At 37.6% G+C, this 19,436-nt stretch overlaps 2 protein-coding genes across 2 annotated transcripts in view; one reads left to right on the top strand and one right to left on the bottom strand.

The window, feature by feature from the left end:
* Window positions 1-10,942, top strand: part of CTNNAL1 (catenin alpha like 1) — a 60,504-nt gene extending 49,562 nt beyond the window's left edge. The window contains exons 13-19 of the mRNA XM_082403966.1: window positions 1,918-1,968; window positions 2,062-2,216; window positions 5,737-5,785; window positions 8,764-8,820; window positions 8,961-9,074; window positions 9,760-9,843; window positions 9,983-10,942. Of these exons, the coding sequence (XP_082260092.1) occupies window positions 1,918-1,968; window positions 2,062-2,216; window positions 5,737-5,785; window positions 8,764-8,820; window positions 8,961-9,074; window positions 9,760-9,843; window positions 9,983-10,048 (576 nt within the window). The 3' untranslated portion in view covers window positions 10,049-10,942. The remainder of the gene's footprint in view (window positions 1-1,917; window positions 1,969-2,061; window positions 2,217-5,736; window positions 5,786-8,763; window positions 8,821-8,960; window positions 9,075-9,759; window positions 9,844-9,982) is intronic.
* Window positions 10,943-11,203: 261 nt separating this feature from the next.
* Window positions 11,204-19,416, bottom strand: LOC309634258 (protein Abitram-like). Its single transcript, XM_082404231.1, has 6 exons — window positions 19,166-19,416; window positions 18,005-18,056; window positions 17,270-17,399; window positions 15,062-15,138; window positions 14,913-14,982; window positions 11,204-14,819 (listed from the first exon to the last, which is right to left on the bottom strand). Exons 1-6 carry the CDS (start codon window positions 19,260-19,262, stop codon window positions 14,727-14,729), a joined length of 519 nt encoding a protein of 172 aa, XP_082260357.1. The 5' UTR covers window positions 19,263-19,416; the 3' UTR covers window positions 11,204-14,726.
* Window positions 19,417-19,436: the final 20 nt, after the last annotated feature.

The raw sequence follows: 19,436 nt of genomic DNA, 5'->3' as shown, positions 1-19,436 counted from the left end.
TTGAAGCTGATGCATCTTGACTGCATTGCAAAATAGTGCCCACTAGATGGCAAGCTTGGTTACATTATTAAGATGGTTTCTGTACCTTTTCAGGCAATTCCCTTTCGGTCTTCATTAAACACTTTGATAATAATAATTTGTAAAAGTAAAAATAAAAATAACGAAAACACAACTAAATTTAAAAGAATAAGATGGGATTGTAAGATTCTAAATAAAATAAAACCTAAAAACCTCTAGGGTATTCTTAACTTTCTTAAATGCTTTATAAGTTGCTTTATACTAGACTAAGGAAGAAGATGCAGATGATGTGACTATACAAGGAGGAGCCAAAGAGATCATTGGTCCATCTCTGTTTATTTTCTAATGAACCTAAGAGGCAGCCTGTGTGTGTGTGTGTGTGTCCATGCCTCTTTATAGATTCCTTGTATTTATTTTCTGTCTTTTACCGTCTCCTATTTCTTCTGTAGTAAACAGGATTAGAAAATTTCAAAAGGGCAATGTTAAATGAACAAATATAAACGATGGGATAGAAAAAAGGGAAAAAGTTGAGGCTCTTCTATTCTGCAGTTAAACTGGTGAAAGAATAGCTGGTCAGAAGCAATAAGTCATGGTAATAATAAGGGAAACAAAAAATGGAGAAGTACACATATACCTCAAAGCTGTCTTCTTAAGCTAAGTGGGCACCTGAGTGTTTTGTTTTATCATAATCTGTATTTTGTGTACATGTGTGTGAATATCTACTCTGTGGGGGGTGTGTGTGTGTGTGGATGGTTTAAATAAATGTTTCCTTTAAAAAAATAAATGGCTCCCTGAATCTCCTGGCCCTTCTATCTCTACTAGCCCAGCTGTTCTGGAACTCCTGCCCCAGCTAGGGGAGTTCCCACCAGATCTCAGAATGAGAGGAATGCCCAACTTGGGCTGCCATCTCCAGAGAACTTCTGGATATATTTTTCAAAGAAACATTGCTATTGGTAGTGGTTTCTACAAGTAAGTAAGCATCTGTGGGCCACCCTGGTAACCTAACCAGTGTACAATGTTTTCTTCTCCCCTAGGGGAAATATATTCTGAGTTCTAAATAGCCTACATAGAAACAAACTTGTTGTTTCAAATATAGGGGCCATCAAACATGCTGGTTCAAATATTAAATCCTAAATTCTAAGTATAATCTCCTATATAACCTGGCATATAGGATTAGGAATCTGGATGTCAGTGAAACTAGGGTGCTGAAATTTAGCCCTCAAAAAGGCAAACTTGTCAAAGGAATTGAATTCCAGAGTCATAACATTAGGAATGTATTGAAAGCTACATATAGTGATTAATTTTATTACATCATTTCCTAAGAATAATTTAACAGAGGGGCCAGGGAGGTTTGGGGGTATAATAATTGGACTATGAAAAGACTGCAGAAGTCTTTAAGTGTTTCTGGGACACAGATCTGCTTTCCCTAACTCCAGATTTCTAACTAACTACTTCTTCAAAGCTGAACGCACATATTAGTAGAGTATTTGCAATTACAGTTGACCCTTGAACAGCGTGGGTTTGAACTTTGGGGTCCACTTTTTTGTGCATGTTTTTCAATAGTACATACTACAGTGCTACACCATCTGGGGTTGGTTGAATCCACAGATGCGGAACCACAGACACAGGGGAACTGCGGATACGGAGGACTGACTGTAAGTTATACTTAGATTTTCAGCTGCGGGCAGAGAGTCAATGCCCTTAAGCCCCACGTTGTTCAAGGGTCAACTGTAGTTGTTTGTTTTTACTTAAACAGTTTAATATAGTTTCAGTTTGTACTGAAAATTTTTATATTAAAATTTTATTACAGGTACTTTGTTATGCTTTCTATGACTATTGCATTTCTTCACAATTAACTGTACCTATTTTTAAGACGCCCTAATCTTTTTCTTGTCACAGAAGAATAACGCAAACCTGAAATCATTAAAGCCAGACAAGCCTGACTCTGAGGCAAGACCTTTTTCTTTGCAGTAGTCTTACTTTTAATCTTCCTTTTACATAATTAATGACTACATTGTTGTGATTAAAATGTATGTTTTGTAGGAGCAAGCCAAGATAGCAAAGCTTGGACTCAAGCTGGGTTTGCTCACCTCTGATGCCAACTGCGAGATCGAGAAGTGGGAGGATCAGGAGGACGAGATTGTTCGATATGGACGGAACATGTCCAGTATGGCCTATTCTCTGTATTTATTTACTAGGTAAATGTAGTTACATTCTGATCTTTTAAAATGAACTTAATGATATCTGGTGTAAAGAAAAAGTGCCATGTTACATTGATAGGTTAAAGTCAGTTTCAAATATATGGTAAAAAGACTATAAGTAGTTCTTAGGACAATTAAGTGAATGCAACAAGAAGACATTCATTTAACTAGGATTTAGATTTAGAAGAGATCCTTTTCTAGGTTTGTGTATGATTCCTTCCATAATTTTGAAATAATTTTGCTTTCTGCTTTTTGTCATCCCATATATCAGTGTCTCTCCCAGCCAGCATCAGTAAGTTTAGAAAACATGCCTTTTATATATACACTACCAAATGTAAAATGGGTGGCTAGTGGGAAGCTGCTGCATAGCACAGGGAGATCAGCTCGATGCTTTGTGACGACCTAGAGGGGTGGGCTAGGGAGGGTGGGAGGGGGAGGTGCAAGAGGGAGGGGATATGGGGATATATGTATACTTATAGCTGATTCATTTTGTTATACAGCAGAAACTGACACACATTGTAAAGCAATTATACGCCAATAAAGATATAAAAAAGAAAAGAAAACATGCCTTTTAAATCTTTACACAGTGACGGATTATATACAGACCAAAGAATAGAGCCATGAGGTCTACCACCTCAATAGGGTGCCAAACCTCCATGGATCAGTATTCATTATGTAGCAGAGAATTTCCCTAACTTTACACTTACCTGACCTACATTCTCTGTCTTGTTCACCTTACAAGACTGTTGGTCAAATGCCTCAATGAAGTCCATGTCGCTCACATTTGTCTTCCATTATAATAATGGAAGACTATACATACGGTACAGTATTTCCATGTTGCTAAAAATTTTATCTGTTTTCTGTTCAATGACCTGTTCTAGAATTTTCTCAAGGAATAACTTCGAGCTTTTCATTTTCTGATATCTATCTTTTTCATTTTTAGAAACTGGAAGATACTTGATATCTTCAGTGTTATGGCTTCTCGCCTACTCATTTTGATTTTGAAATTATAACCAGCAGTCGTTCACACCTGCATATTATTTCAGTAATCTGGAATGTAATCCATTTGGACTGGAGTGTTAAGCTCAGTTAAAGTAATTGGGATCTCTACAACTGTGTGGGCTTTTGGGCTCAATAAATAGCCCCTTTCCCCCACTAAAGTTCTGAACAAAATGAAAAAATAAACAAAAGAATAGGCAGATGGGGCCAGTAACATTTATACTGATAGAGCTGATACTCAATAATGAGGTTTATAGCCATAGACAAGTAGGCTTTTAAAAATAATCCCTAGAATTAAGAAATCTTACCCTGTAGGGGAAGAATGTATCTCTTAAAATACTTGGAAGACTAGGTATATCCCAAAGGCACCTTTACTACCAGGAGAAAAAGGAGAAAAGAAAGGGCTACCATGTCTAATTTATTTTCACAGAGTCACCAAAAAGACTGAAAAGGTCAATAAATGTCCACCCTCTTCTATGGGGTGAAATAAGTGAGAGAGCAGAGTGAAGTGAGGGATGCTGTGCTTGTGAAGATTCCTTCATATGGAAGGAAGATTAGGAGTGAGGAAGAAGCATTCATTCTTGTCTTGATGATGTCTTCTACCTTTTCAAGGGAAATGATTCCTCTGGAGGGTGAAGGAGAAATGATAGGAGTTGAATAATTTTGCCTCTGGTTAGCAGTCATTTGTTAATATCTTTCCATATTTTCCATCATTGGAGACCTTTTTTTTCCCCCCCTTTGGTGGTTTCCTTCCTTTGTTCTTAATTCTTAGCAAGCTTCTCCAGGGATTGAGTTTTCCCAAAACTAATTTTGACCTCCTTTCTTGGTTCATATCATTTAAAAATCGGATGAGTCAGGTCTGAAAAAGGAAGTAAAATGGAATTCCTTTGTTTACCCACACTCAATGTGTGGGTAACTGAAATGTGAAGATTAACCATAGAAACAAAGATCTTTCCTTTGAGATGGAATCATGCTAATTATCTCATGGTGATAAAAATCAGATTAAAAAAATTTTTTTGACCAATAGAAACTCGAGAAATAAGTTATTACTTACTGAATATAGTTTGGTATATAAAATCTTCCCACATAAAGGATTCATCAATAGAAATTTTTTTAAGTTTGCGATTGCCCCTTTTGTTTCTTGTTTCTTATTTCAGAATATTTCAGGATTATATATGGTCAGCAATTTTTATTTCTGAGTCAGAATAGTGGATTTTGGTAAGGGGTGACATGCATCCCACAGAGACTAGGAAGCATGAGGAATAGGGGTAACTAAAGCTCTATGGAATGGGACTTGTTACTGGAATATGGTTATTGGACAGGAGCCACTGAAGTTCAGGAAAAGAAAATGCATTTTCTGTAATGGATAACACCTTGTGCCAGTTTGGCAAGTCCTGGTAATATGATTGTGGTAAAACCTCAAGCTGGCTTTGTTTTCTACCAACCCTGTCGGTATACCTGTTTTTCCCCAAACAATTTTTCTGTTTTCCCTTAAGATGATGGTTTACCAGCCTCATCTAATTGCTTCTTTCTGAGACTCATCTGTTAGTCTTCACAGTATCCAGTTTTGTAGTTTTCCTGAGCAATTTAATAGCTTTTCTTCAGGCTGTCATGTAAGGTTGTCTTAACAATTTATATAATTTCTTTATCATTTATATACAGTTACTCATATTTCTTTAAAATTTATATATTTTAGCTTTTCTAGTTTTTTGCATTATGGTTTTTAAAAATTTCACACTTACCAGTGCCTTATGGTTTTTAAAATAGTTTCTGCGTTATAATTTCATTTGATCCTTACAACAGTTTATCAGAGAATAAGAATGTTTTGTTCACATCTCATAGCTATTAAAAGGCAGAACTGGTGAACTAGCTTTCAGATCTTCTGATTCATGCCCGGGCTATTGCTCATCTTAATGCATTCTGTTGCTTTTTGTTATAATTTACTTTTCACTTGTAAAGTTCTGAATTCTTGGTAGTTTTCAGTATGATACTCTCTAATCTTCTGATGAGAGTGGTAGCACAAATATTACTATGATTATTTTATAGACTCAGAACTGAAACTTAACTGACAGCCTCATCAGAAACAACTGAATTCTTGCCAGAGTTGAAATTAGAATCAAAAATAAGAATGTCCTGATTTTGGTCTGACCTTTTTTCCATTATGGAACAAAGGCCTTTTAGTTAAGGCATATTATCAGATCTCATATCTTTAACTTATGAAACAAAATGAAGAAGGTTAAAAAAGAAAAATAAAACTTAAATATAACTTCTCAGTTTTAAGTTTCTTTACATTATAAAATTAACATATATAATGCTTACCAGCTTTTTTTTAAAGTGCCTTAAGAGGTAATAGTTAAATGTTAAAGCTGCTTTAAGAATAGTTACAATGTTATTAGTCTATTCAATATTATTCTTCAAAATTTGGGATCTGTTAATACACAAAATGCTCTAAAACTTTAATATAAAATCAATTTCCAGGCAATAACTTTTTCTTACCTCCTTAATCACTTTATTTCAGGGGAGAGGGGCCAATAAAAACTTCCCAGGATTTAATTCATCAACTAGAGGTATGTTTTATTTCCATTTTATGCTAATACTTTATTTTTATTATTATTATTATTGTTTTGGCTGCGCCATGCAGCTCGAGGGATCTTATTAGTTCCCTGACCAGGAATCGAACCCAGGGCTCTGGCAGTGAGAGTGCCGAGTCCTAACCACTGGACCGCCAGGGAGTTCCCCTATGCTGATACTTTAATTCTGGGCTAAAAGTTCGTGATAGCTAGTTTTCTTACTAGCTGCATGATGATTTACTGCATCATGTTTGTATGTTTACCTACATACACAGCACATGTGTACTATAGATAGTGGTAGAAAAGCAGGGGACTGCAGTAGCATTTTGTGGAGCTGTTTTGGTTATCTTAGTGGAAAAAAACTTAAATATTATAGGGATAAAGTAGAATGGGCTTTGATAGTCACTAGATACAATATTAAGTTTTAGGTTTTCCCAAGTAGGTGAAAATATCCTGTCAGCAGATGCATATCTTATACTGTCCTAAATGTGAGGAAAGCTTTTTGGCTTCTTCATTATTGAATTGGATGAATGATATTGATTAAATAAAATAACACATAAGAAAGCACTTGTCATAGGGTTGAGACCATTACAGATTCTCAGTACATGTTAGTTTCCTTTTCTTCTTCCATATTCCTGATGATTTAGGGCATTCAGGGAGAGACACATACTGACACTCACCCTTCTGCCCTATGTGTCTCATGAAACTCCACATAGGCCTAGCTCTGATTCTCCTCGCTTACCTAGAGGCTTAGATTGATAAGTGGATTACAAGAGTCCTTCCTTATTTCCCCTGACTCTCATGTTGGTCTGTTTGCCTCTCTAGAACCAAGGGCATTCTTGCATTTGAAATTTGAAATTTCTATCACTTTATCAATGTTATGTGTTTTCCTTTGGCATTCCCATGTGCTTTCACCTGAGCCTCTTCAGGGAAGGGATTTCAGCTTGAGAGGATGATTGTCAACAGAGTCAGAAGAATTATAGAAAATACTTCATTCGGAATTTTCTGTAAAGTTGACTATAAGTGAGCTATTTCCCTTTTTAAAAAGTTGGGAGAAATTCTGGATTCATTTTGTTCAATTTGACCCATATCCATTCCAAGTCATACCACACCATAGAGAGTATTTCACTGTAAAAGATCCACTACTCACCTTCTTCCTGTGTTAGCTTATTCATTAAACCAACATCTGCTGACTGTCTACATAAAATGTTCATCACATATTCATTGAGTTTGTACTGTGTGTCAAACCCTGGGGATGAGAGCTTTGGAGAAGAGTGAACAAAGGAAAGTACCCACCCCATGGAGCTTACATTCTAGTGGGAGCAGATAGACAATGAAAAGTTAAATATATAATGCCCATATATAAGTACTGAGAGATAAAATCCTGTAGGATAAGAAGAGAGGTGATAGAAAGGGGGTGGTCAGGAAAGACCTCTTTAAGGAGGTAACATCTGAGTAGAGTAGACTGTTGAGAGAGTGAGCTAGATGGATATCTTGGGTTCGAATGTTTCAGGCAGACAGAACAAGTACAAAGGCCCTGAGGTGTAGGGATAGGCTGGAGGTGTCTGAAGAACAACAAGGAGACAAGCGTGGGTGGAATGTAGTGAGCCAGAAGGAATGTGGTAACATATGACATCTCTGAGCCATGGGAAGAACCTTGATTTTTTTTTTTTCAAGAATAATGGAAAACCCATTGAGGGTTTTGAGGAGCAATGGCATGACCTGGCTTCTGTTTTAAAAGGTTTTTGGCTTGACCAACAGGGTAAACGTTAGCACCATTTACTGAGCGAGAGAACCGAGGGACAACACCGAATTTAGAGGGAGAAAATCAAGCATTTTATTTTGCCGAAGTAGGATGAACAGGAGTGGTGTCAGGTTAGGTCAAGAATGGACAGAGAGATTTGGGAATCATCAGCTTTAAGGTGGTTTTAAAACCATGGTACTCTGTGAGACAGGGATCTTGCCCCCAGGGGGTTTGAAGGCTAGAAGGGAAGAGAAGATGTGTACAGAGAAAGTGGGAATGTGGAATGATGAGGAACATGTGGGTAAGTGAGTCATTCCGTTTGGTTAGAAGGTATGTTTAAAACGCACTGGTTTCCCTTTTAAAGGATAGGGAAGGATGCTAAGGGCTATTTGACCTTGAGATCAGTTTATCCAATGATAGCAAGGCTGTTGGAAAGAGAGTTAAAGTGAACCCTGAAATTATTTGCCTCCCTGTTCTGCATCTTCATATGCTTTATCTAATTTATTACCAAGATCTATTATTTTTCTTCACAAATCACTCTCAAATTTGCCCTGTTCTTTTCATTCTTCCTGCTGCCACCTAAAGCTCAGTCTTCACTTCCCTGGTATCTCTCACTCTAAAAGATTCTGTGTACCATTTAAAAATAATCATCCCGAATAATCTAAAGTATTTTTCAGTATTCTTTCCCATCATCCTCTTCTCCTCACTAAATTGTACAATGTATGCTGAATAGGGAAAAAATAATCCCCTCAAATGGCTAGTTGAAGAATGTGTATAGGTGACAAATTCTATCTTGCTGAGCTGGAAGCAGGAATGTTCTAACACTTTTGACCTCATCTAACCCTTTTGACCCCATGTTCCAAGATTCAGCACCCTCTTATAATTGGGGATATTATGAGATGAGCTTCGGCTCCATCTAAAAGCCCAGGCATAATTTTTATGGCTAAGTATCAAATGTCTGTGTGATCCTGCACAGTAATTGGAGGTGTCCCGGTGTAGGGGAGCCACTGCAGGGACTGATTCTGCATCAGGTCTGGGAAATCTGCTTCTAAATACAGTTAAACTCTTGCGTTTTCCTGGATACAACAAAAACCAAAGAAGTTCCATGACAGACCTTTTATGTTTAGGTTTTATTTTTTAAATTGTGTATGAAAATTATCCATGAGTGTATTTCTTACCAACTATCTAGACGACATACACCTAACGTACTGATGTTTTTCCTTTCTACCAGGCTTTTGCTGAAGAGGGTTTGAAGCTTGCTTCAAGTGTGCAAGCTTTCTCAAAACAGGTAATGCACATATCCCTGCCTGGTGCTGGTGGTGATGTAAATACCCACTTTGAGGGTATATTATTAAGGTATAAAGGTATTTAAGGTTTAAAAGATGGAATCTCACTGGAGTTGGTATAACTTCCTTATTTACATTTCAGCTGAAAGATGACGATAAGCGTATGCTTCTCCTGGAAATAAACAAGCTTGTTCCTCTATGCCACCAGCTCCAGGCAGTAACTAAGACACCTTTGCAGAATCAAGTGTTTCTAAAGGTAAAAGGGAGGGTGGGACATTCAGGAAAGCACATGAGAAACTTTCACACTTTTTTTTTTATTAGGTTAGCTTCCAGCCCCTTTTTCTTCAAATAAAGTGTTAATACCTACAGAAGAACAATTTATTTCCATTTTTCCTGCCTTGACTGCAAGAACCGTTTATCATCTGCAGTTATAACTGACCCCAGGAAGCAGTAGGTTCACCAAGTAAATTAGCTTTTTGGACATGATTAATACCACAGCACGGAGCAGCTACCCTTAAATCCCAACATCATCACCTGACTAACTAGGGCACAGACATCTCAGAGTGAAGGCCTTCTGTTGTTTTAGGGAGTTTGAGTGCAAAAAAGTAGAGTGCAAGGAAGTGTAAAGAAGGGGGTTCACTGCCACTATTTGGTGCACTTTGAGAAGCCCCTAAACCATCTGAAATAGAACAGGTTGATTTTCCATCCATTCTTCCTTTGGTTCCATGAAATTGGCATGAGACTTGGGCAACAATCCCTGCTTCTGTGTTCTGGGACCTCAGGTCATCAAGTCAGCTCAGATGCCTTAATCTGTATACCCTTTGAGATCCCTTAGATTTCTATAATGAAGAAATTTTTACCATTTTCAAACTAAATAAATGATAAAGTCTTTTGAAGGCCTGCTTATAAGAATTTGGTTTGCTTGCTTTCTGTCACTATAGGTTGATAAGAGTATTACAAAGACAAGATGCATAATGGCTACTTTGGTCCAACTTCTCTCACTTTGCTATAAACTGCTGAAGAAGGTAAGATAATTTGTGTATCTTAAACTTACATTTAAAAAATTAGTCTAAAGGAGAGTGCAAAAGAAATAGATACTATTTAATTTTGCAGTTATTTTAAGAGTAAAGTAAAGCAGAAACTAATTTTCTTAATTCTTTCCAGCTTCAAATGGAAAACAACAGATGGGTCTCAGTTACAAATAAAGATTCTGTGGATGGTAAAACTTGAGAAGCTTTTGAGGTCAGATCTCTGGAACACCATGTGGCAAAGCTGACATTTTTAGAAAGCAAATGATCCTTTATATTTCAGAAACTGAACAATTTTGTAAAGAAAACAAACTGAAATCTTGCTTTATTTTCTGATCATGAAACCGATCGTGAAGCTTTCTGACAACTATTAAATGCCATGGTAGTTGCTATATTTCTAATTGCAGTGTGATTTTAGAATGGGACGTTGCCATGAATTATGTTCTTTAAGTCAAACCAAATATCCCTACTGTCTTAATGACAGTTTAATCCAAAGAAACTATTTTGAATATATGATCACTTTTGGCATATTTTACCCTAACTTCCTATTTTTTTAAATTTAAGCTTATCATCTGCTATACCAAGTTGCAGCAGAAGAGACACAGTAGTCTGGGTGATGCAGGGTTTTCCTTAAACCTGTGGACTCTTCTTCAGTCCCTCTGTCCACTGAGTATGACTGGGCCTCCGCTGTCCCCTCTGTCACAGATCATCCATGCCAGGAGCACACGTTTGTTCTCTAGTAAGGGTTTCACAGAGCACAGGAAATCTGTTGTGATGCATGTCCCGCTCCCACCCAAAAGCAGGGCCATGGAGCTCACTCCACGGAATCCTGGAGGAACTCACTAGGAGACGGTTTTAGTTCTCGTTCTAGCATAGCTGGCCTGTCTGCCCTGAATATTAGCTGGAATCCTAAGCCTATCTTACTGGCTTAAAAAGTAGTTTTTGTACTTCTGAGTAGTGACTGATGGAACAGAAGGTAGAAGACAGAGAATAATTGAACTAAGCTGTTTAAAATAAATTCTGAGTAAGCATACATTTTATATATATGCCTTTGGAATGTTCATTATAAAACAAATAAACAACTTTAGTCTTTTTAGTTTTACGGTTTAAAGCTTTTGTTTTTGTGGGGTGGGTTTTGATAGAAGGATCTGGTTATAAGTTCTGTCCTTATGATGTAGTACAGTTAACTTTGTTTTTTTGTGCTTGTATCCCAGTGCGTCGAAATTTATTTTGAAATCTAATGGGACCTGTCAGTTGCCAAATGGCAGTAGTTCTATAAGCTCGTCTGATGATCATTATCTGGGTCAGCCATCACTGTCAATATTCGCAAGATCCTGAAGAAGCACAGTACTACCAATTAGCTAGTCAATATTTTATTGAAGGAAACTTGAATTTACTGTAGGCCTTGGAGAGAAAATGGGATGCACTCAGCTTGGTTATGACCTTTATAAAATATTTCTTTATAAAAATCATCAAACATGATTTTTTTTTTTTGATTTCAAAAATTTATTTATTATTGTATATTTTCAAATATTAGGATACTTGATTTCCTTTATTTACAAAGAGTGAAGCCATGCAAAATTTAAAACTTTCAACAAAGTTTATCCTTGAAATTTAAAAATTACTTAAAGAAAGCATTCCGAAGTTGTATGTTAATAATTTTTTTTTTTTAAGATGAAACCCTTTTATAGGAACATATTTGCAAAAGCATCATAGTACACACAGAACTGTCTGTAAATGACAAAAGACTTAAAAATGACCACAGTTAAAAATTTGATGAAAGTTCATAATGCAGTTGACAAGAAAATTAGTTATTTCTGAGATATACATTTTAAGGTAATAACTAGGATTATGACTTACAACATTATACCAGAACATATAAGATTTTTAGAAATTTCATGTAATGTCTGAAACATTTATATTAACATATTTCCATACAAATAACCCAATGAAAGTTTAGTATTAGTTGTTTTGTTTGTTTGTTTTTTTATACTGCAGGTTCTTATTAGGCATCAGTTTTATACACATCAGTGTATACATGTCAATCCCAATCGCCCAATTCAGCACACCACCATCCCCACCCCACCGCAGTTTTCCCCCCTTGGTGCCCATATGTCCGTTCTCTACATCTGTGTCTCAACTTCTGCCCTGCAAACCGGCTCATCTGTACCATTTTTCTAGGTTCCACATACATGCGTTAATATACGATATTTGTTTTTCTCTTTCTCACTTACTTCACTCTGTATGACAGTCTCTAGATCCATCCACGTCTCAACAAATGACTCAATTTCGTTCCTTTTTATGGCTGAGTAATATTCCATTATATATATGTACCACATCTTCTTTATCCATTCGTCTGTTGATGGGCATTTAGGTTGCTTCCATGACCTGGCTATTGTAAATAGTGCTGCAATGAACATTCGGGTGCATGTGTCTTTTTGAATTACGGTTTTCTCTGGGTATATGCCCAGTAGTGGGATTGCTGGGTCATATGGTAATTCTATTTTTAGTTTTTTAAGGAACCTCCATATTGTTCTCCATAGTGGCTGTATTAATTTACATTCCCACCAACAGTGCGAGAGGGTTCCCTTTTCTCCACACCCTCTCCAGCATTTGTTGTTTGTAGATTTTCTGATGATGCCCATTCTAACTGGTGTGAGGTGATACCTCATTGTAGTTTTGATTTGCATTTTTCTAATAATTAGTGATGTTGAGCACCTTTTCACGTGCTTCGTGGCCGTCTGTATGTCTTCTTTGGAGAAATGTCTATTTAGGTCTTCTGCCCATTTTTGGATTGGGGTGTTTGTTTTTTTAATATTGAGCTGAATGAGCTGTTTATATATTTTGGAGATTAATCCTTTGTCTGTTGATTCGTTTGCAAATATTTTCTCCCATTCTGAGGGTTGTCTTTTTGTCTTGTTTATGGTTTCCTTTGCTGTGCAAAAGCTTTGAAGTTTCATTAGGTCCCATTTGTTTATTTTTGTTTTTATTTCCATTACTCTAGGAGGTGGATCCAGAAAGATCTTGCTGTGATTTATGTCAAAGAGTGTTCTTCCTATGTTTTCCTCTAAGAGTTTTATAGTGTCCAGTCTTACATTTAGGTCTCGAATCCATTTTGAGTTTATTTTTGTGTATGGTGTTAGGGAATATTCTAATTTCATTCTTTTACATGTAGCTGTCCAGTTTTCCCAGCACCACTTACTGAAGAGACTGTCTTTTCTCCATTGTATATCTTTGCCTCCTTTGTCATAGATTAGTTGACCATAGGTGCATGGGTTTATCTCTGGGCTTTCTATCTTGTTCCATTGATCTATGTTTCTGTTTTTGTGCCAGTACCATATTGTCTTGATTACTGTAGCTTTGATTTTTATGCCCTGAAACCAAAATATTCTTTTAAATTACAATGGAAATAATGGGAAAATGATGTGAGGTAACGTTATATGTAAAATAGATATATAATTCTTTTACTATCTTTAGTATCTTTGTTTTATGACATCTTTGGAAATCATTTGTGCTACCTGAAATGGGGATTTGCTGTTTTGTGCTTACACTTTCACCTCATAGCACTATCAAGGTAGATGTTTGTAGAGTTACTACCTGTATCACATCTGGTGGGTCTACTTAGGGGAGAGTCATGCTGGCACTTAAGTTAAAAGTTTCCTTGTAAGTCAAAAATAATTTTAAAAGATTTATTTACAAAAGAGTTTACATACCTGAAATGAGAATTCTCTTATTTAAATGCAAGTGGTGGTAGGAAAGGGATAACTTATCACTTCAACAGCATAAGATGATAGAGAACCAAAAGAATTTACATGTCAATGATAATCGTTTTATTTAAAACCATATATTTATATGTATGTATGTATTGCAGCCCTTAAGGAAAAATAACAGTTTTAAAAGTCCTTTTATTTGAAATTCAATGTAAACAAGTATACAATTTTAAACCATAAATTCATAGTTTTTTGTTTATTGTTTAAATGATATGAAAGCTTTTGTTCTGTTCAAAAGCATCTGTGTCTTCGAATTCCAGGAACCTCTCGGGAACTTCTTCGCTGGTTACTCTGTAACTAGAGTGTGAGACTGAGAGATCACAAATGCACATGTTACTTCATACAGCATTATAATATTGATACTTCCATGTTAGCAAAGCCCCTTTCAAAGCCTTTTCATGTGTCCCTCATTAAGAAACCAGTGTTACAGTGCTACATTGTTCAGAGTTGAAGGCCAACCCATAGACATAGAGAAGGTACACTCTACACCCTGCCTCTTCCCAGCAACCTGAGCGGGGGAGTTGGGGCAGAAGGGGTGGGACCAGATGTTTTGGTCGTGTCACACTGAAGTAGATTGGGTAAGAAAGGCCAGTTGTTTTTCAACTTCAAAGTGATGGAAAATTGAGGCAAAAACAATAACCATGCCATAATATTCAAACAGAATTACATCAAAACCTAGTATTTACTAACGGGTTACAGGATGATGGGTAAATTATTTTTTTATTTTGCTGTCTTTTCTATCTTTTTCAAATTTTCTTCAATGTGCTTTGTTTGTTGGCTTTTAATCAGAAAAATGTCTGTCACTTGCCAGTTGTTAGAAAGAGAAAAGCAAAAGAACAGAGTGAGTACATGGGCAGGCAGATCTGGGAGGTTGAAGACAAAATGGAATCAAGGCTTATTATGCAAGACGAAGAAGGAAAACTAGGTCAGGTTTTAAGATCAGGCCTCCCTGCAGATGGCCGGGTGTGAAGTACATTTCAGCATCTCTGGTTCTTCCTTAGTGCACTGACTGGTAGGCCAGGTAAGGATAAGAATGCCCTGTTGTTTTTACTCAATCTTAATCCTCATGAGGTCGCTGTCGTGGCATTGATGCGTTTCACCACGACTTCTTCATACTGTTTTTGTGTCAGTAAACCCTTCTGTTATGCTTTTACTTTCTTCAAACTTGCGCAACACAACTGCAGTGTAGCCTTCGGTGGATGGCTAGAAGGGAAATAGAATATTTAATACTGTCAAATGGTAAAAAATCAGATAAAAAGTGTGTGGATGGGATCTTACTTCCCCAGACCCTTTTACCTTCTCTTGAAGAATGGATGGCTTATGGAGGATGTTTTCATTCACTTCCATCAACCGTCCTCTAACACAGCTATTTAAAGAAAAAATTGCTTTGAAGAAAAATATTATCTTCTTTGTTTCTCCAAAACTGTGGTTAAAAAGTAACTCACGTATATATGGTGTATTCTTCTCCATCAGAGCAGTAAATCTTACACAGAGGTGCAAGTTCTGTTAGAATCTGTGCCCCCTGATAATAAAAGGGAAGAAAAAAATTAATTGATGTACATTTTCACTTTTCTTTGTGAGGCAGCCCTCAGAGTTACAATAGGATATATTCCTGGAATTAGTGTTTTAAATAAAAATGACTTAAGTACAGAAAAACCATTCATTTATTCAAATATTTATATATTAAATGCCTCTATGGGCTAGGCACCATCCTAGGCTCTAGGGGAAAAAGCAGACTAAGACAAATGTGATAATAGGTAGTTTAGTTACATATTAAGAATATATTTTATCTTATTATACTTTATATTTAACTGTACATGAGAAAGCTGCACATAGCCAAGTGTAAAGATTTCAAAAGGAATGTAGGAAAATCTCATCAATAAGCAATAATATAAAATTCAACATTATAGAGAATGACAGCAATATTGTACAAAGTTAGTTTCATTAAGATTCCTACCTTATTTTTATATTAGAACTTAATAGAGAAAGGAACTTCTTTATTAGGTCAATCACTGAGACTTTCTGAAGAAGGGATATTTTTCTAATTAAAAAAAAATGCAATTTGAGGAAAATTTGGAAAACAGAAAAGTTTTAAGTAGCAGATAAGAGTAACTTACTCATTATCCTATAACCCGCTAGCAAATACTACATTTTGACATATGTCTGTTTGAATGTTGTGGCACGGTTATACTTTCATGTACTCCACTGTATGGATATATCTGGGGAGGTTCTGACAAATATCTATAGAGTCATTCAGGTTTTTCCCTAACATGAAAAACCAGAGCGAACTTTTTGGCCAACCCAGTACAAGGAGGCTCATGGGAAATGGATGCAAGCATGTCTCATGTGTTGCTCTTTTTTCCCAGGAATTTTTACTGCAGTGAACATCTGAGGTCAAGATGCTGTTCTTTATGGCCTCTTTCCCACTCACAACATTATTAGACCGCATTCAGGTGTTACTGCATGCGCTTCACTCCTCTGCCTGCGAGTACTTCGTTTCAAAATACTAGTCAGTGTGACTCCCCACTTTTGGGAGGAGGGGCTGGGGATTTGTCCCAGATGGTTTGTCTTCCACTGGCTCTGTGTCAGAAAGAAGTGTTTTAACCCCTTTTGGTCACCTCCCTTGGGAGAATAACTGATGGGCAGTGCTGAGATGCGATCAAAGCTTATCTACAGTGGGTTCCATGTGCAGGTCCCTCTCTGTTCCTCAGTAGTAACAACAGTGCTACTATTTTGGACAAAGATTGATGACAGGAACATCACAAGCACTAACTGTTTTACTTGTAATTTGTAGACTTTTAAGAATGGTCCACGCTTTTTAAAGTCCACTTGCTTCCTGACTGAGGAAAAATCAATAATTATAAGGCAGGTTATTAGGGGCCTTCAGGCCTACAAAGGGGGGTATAAACAAGGGTCTTGCAGAACAGTGAGGTAATTAGCAGAAACTCTTAGTATGAACTCAGTAAATGAAGGACCTAAATCATCCACTGAAACTTTCCTTTCCAGGGGGTTTGTCAGGATAGTTTAGTATGGTATTGAGTTGTCCTTGGTGTGATACCCTCCTTTAACAGTAAAATGTCCATCTTGCCTAGAATTGTAGAGGGCACAGGTAACATTTTCTATAACTAAACACTACGTGGAGGTAGAGGGTGTAGCTAGATGGTATTAAATTGGCAATGATTTAGGAATGGGAAATGATACGAAGCAAATGCTGTATATTTTCCCAGATTGATTTTTTTTTCACTACCTCAGGACTTTTATTTTACTTTTAAGTTCACATGTGAAAATATATGATAAAGAAGTATTGACCATCTAAATTTTATAGAATTCGAAATACTGGCTGAACAAAACTAGAAGGGACAAAATATCTTGTTATATTGGTATTAGAGTTGTTCTTTCAAAGGCCCACCTTCTCCATCCTTCATCCTGGGGATGATAGGGATGGTGGCCCAGAAGCTAATATGACAGATAATATACCTTCTGAAATACCTCATTTTTTTGGCCTGAGAATTTCCCTAGAGCTTAAGTATTCTTAAAATCATCTCTAACTGCCAGGGAAGTATGCTGAGCGTACACTACTGGGTTCTGAGACCGGCTGGCTCTGTCATTATTGTGATAATAGAGGATTTAGGTAGAGAAATACAGGAACATACCCGCTTGAATTTCCCAGAGACTTTGTTCTGAAGTCTGCTACAGTTGGTACTGATTTGATAGGAAATGCTTTTAATTGCTTTTCCACTTTGAAGAACTGGATGGGATCCTGCCAGTGTGATGACACATATTCTATGAGGAGCAAAAATTGATCCTGTATTATCGCTTGGTATGATTCTTCCCCCTATAACACAGTATTCCTACTGGCACAAGAAGAGCTGAGCTGACATTTGTTTAGTCAGCCTATCATTTCCCCCCATTTTCCTCTGGCTACTATTGGAGCTTAACTGAAGAGAAGCATGCAGTAATAAAAATGGAGAAAATGGGACTGAATTTCCTTCCCCAAAAGGGAAGCGTACCAGAGGTGTTTAGACAGCACTGAGGAGGAAGAGAGAAAAGTAAGGCATGCCGGTATATACAGGATACCATCTGTGCTTCTACCCTAGCCCTCTCCATGGGATTGGGCAATTCAGTGGTTAGGCACAGGCTGGTTACTTGAGGTAGTAGCTGACTGGGGGTGTGGTCCTTCATTGGGATGTTTGGGTAAGCAAGTTTATTTGTTTAGCATAGGCACTGAAAGACTCATTCTTGTCAACCAAACTCCTACTATAAATAATACCATCTCAATGCAGTGGAAGATAATCATTTAATGAATATTTATTCAGTACAAGACCATACCAGGCTACAATGCCAGAAAAAAAATTTTTTTGATAATTTAAAATCCCCAATTTGCTTACCGGTTAGAGTGTTGTAGTATACAGTGGTCCTCACAGGGTTTTCCTTTGACATCTAGAAGAAATGAATGAGTCTGATGGCTGTTGAGTCAATATTTACTACCACTGTGTAGTACTTTCTTTGGTTCATAGAGGTAGTTAATTATGAAGGCTGGACACATACATCACTGGTATCCCTTCATTACTCAAAAAGATATACCTAAAGGCTGACCATAAAGTATTTAAAGATATCTGGTCCAGATGGAATCATTCATTCAATGTTGAAATGATGATTAACTCTTTGCTCCACCTTTTTTTATCCTCACTTTAAAATGAGTACAATCATTATTTCTATTAGAAAAAAGTGATTAGTAATGTATTCTTTAATTTAGTAGCATGTTTTGTTGGTCAGTTTTAGAGAGACTTAACTCATACTGGTTCGCCCAGGACTGTCCTGATGTTAGCATTGAAAGTAATGGATTCCGGAAAACACGTCAATCCAGGGTTAACCGGACGGTTGGTTACACTAAGTCTGGCTAATAAAACGTATGCTATTGTAAAATATTTCAATATTGTAAAAGATGAGTATACCTATTATCCCTAAATGAATGGGAGCAAGTTGGGTTAGAGGAGGGTCCCCAACGATGCTCTCATCACTGATATTTGCTGGGTACACAAAGCTGTACAACAGGATACCTACTAATAAGGGGCAAATGTGTAATACCAGCGACTTCCTTAAAGTAAAACTGTGAGATTCTGCTTTCTAAATGCCTCTGTTCTAACCCACCCTCTTCTCTCCATCCCTATGCCTCTACCTTAGTTTAGACCGCTACCATTTAAATCATTTTATGTATCGACTCTTCTTGGAGGACTGAGCCCCTCAAATCCCTTTAGGTACTCAAGGAGATTGCAATCCAGCTCCTGCCTCCCTCGGGGATCTCACCTTAGTCTACCATCTTCCCGCAAGCAACCCACCCTCGTGAACTCGCACTGCGCTCGCCCTACCCAGAATGCACCCTGCTGCTTTCCACGTCCTTGCAAATGCCATTCCCTTGGCCTACAGGGGAACAGAGAGATCCAGTTCCTTCTGACATGGGGAGGAAGCGCTGGGGAAGGTGCGTGTCATAGTCCCTATACTGTCAGATAAATTGGGCCCAGAAGAGACTGACATCATTCTCCACTTACCCGCTTTGTACCAGCGAGTGAAGTAACGATCCACAAGCGATGGCACCGCGGGATCCGCAGCCAAGGCCGCCACAGGGGTCTCGGGCTCGGTAGCCATGGCGACCTCGGGTGCTGCAAACCCCGCCCTCTGGGGCCTGGATGCTTCTTCCCGCTCCCCAGGGAGGAAGGTGTCTTTCCAGCGGGTGACCTGGGGTACGTGTCGCGCAAGCGCCCGAGGCACTCCAGGCCCCGCAGGCTCCACCCACCGGCTCCTATTACTGAGCTCTGGGGT

This window comes from Balaenoptera borealis (assembly GCF_965194805.1).
Source record: "Balaenoptera borealis genome assembly, chromosome: 8".
In the NCBI taxonomy this organism is placed as follows: domain Eukaryota; kingdom Metazoa; phylum Chordata; class Mammalia; order Artiodactyla; family Balaenopteridae; genus Balaenoptera; species Balaenoptera borealis.
The sequence above is the reverse complement of the archived record's forward strand: the minus strand, read 5'-3'. Positions and strand labels throughout refer to the sequence as shown.

What these genes read in the sequence shown, in the direction of transcription:
- LOC309634258 (XM_082404231.1), bottom strand. Translation starts at nt 19,262, where the DNA reads ATGGCTACCGAGCCCGAGACCCCTGTGGCGGCCTTGGCTGCGGATCCC. An exon ending in CACTCGCTGGTACAAAGCGG is followed by an intron (nt 18,057 to 19,165) that starts GTAAGTGGAGAA and finishes CATTTCTTCTAG; the next exon opens with ATGTCAAAGGAAAACCCTGT. An exon ending in TCTCTGGGAAATTCAAGCGG is followed by an intron (nt 15,139 to 17,269) that starts GTATGTTCCTGT and finishes TTTTATTATCAG; the next exon opens with GGGGCACAGATTCTAACAGA.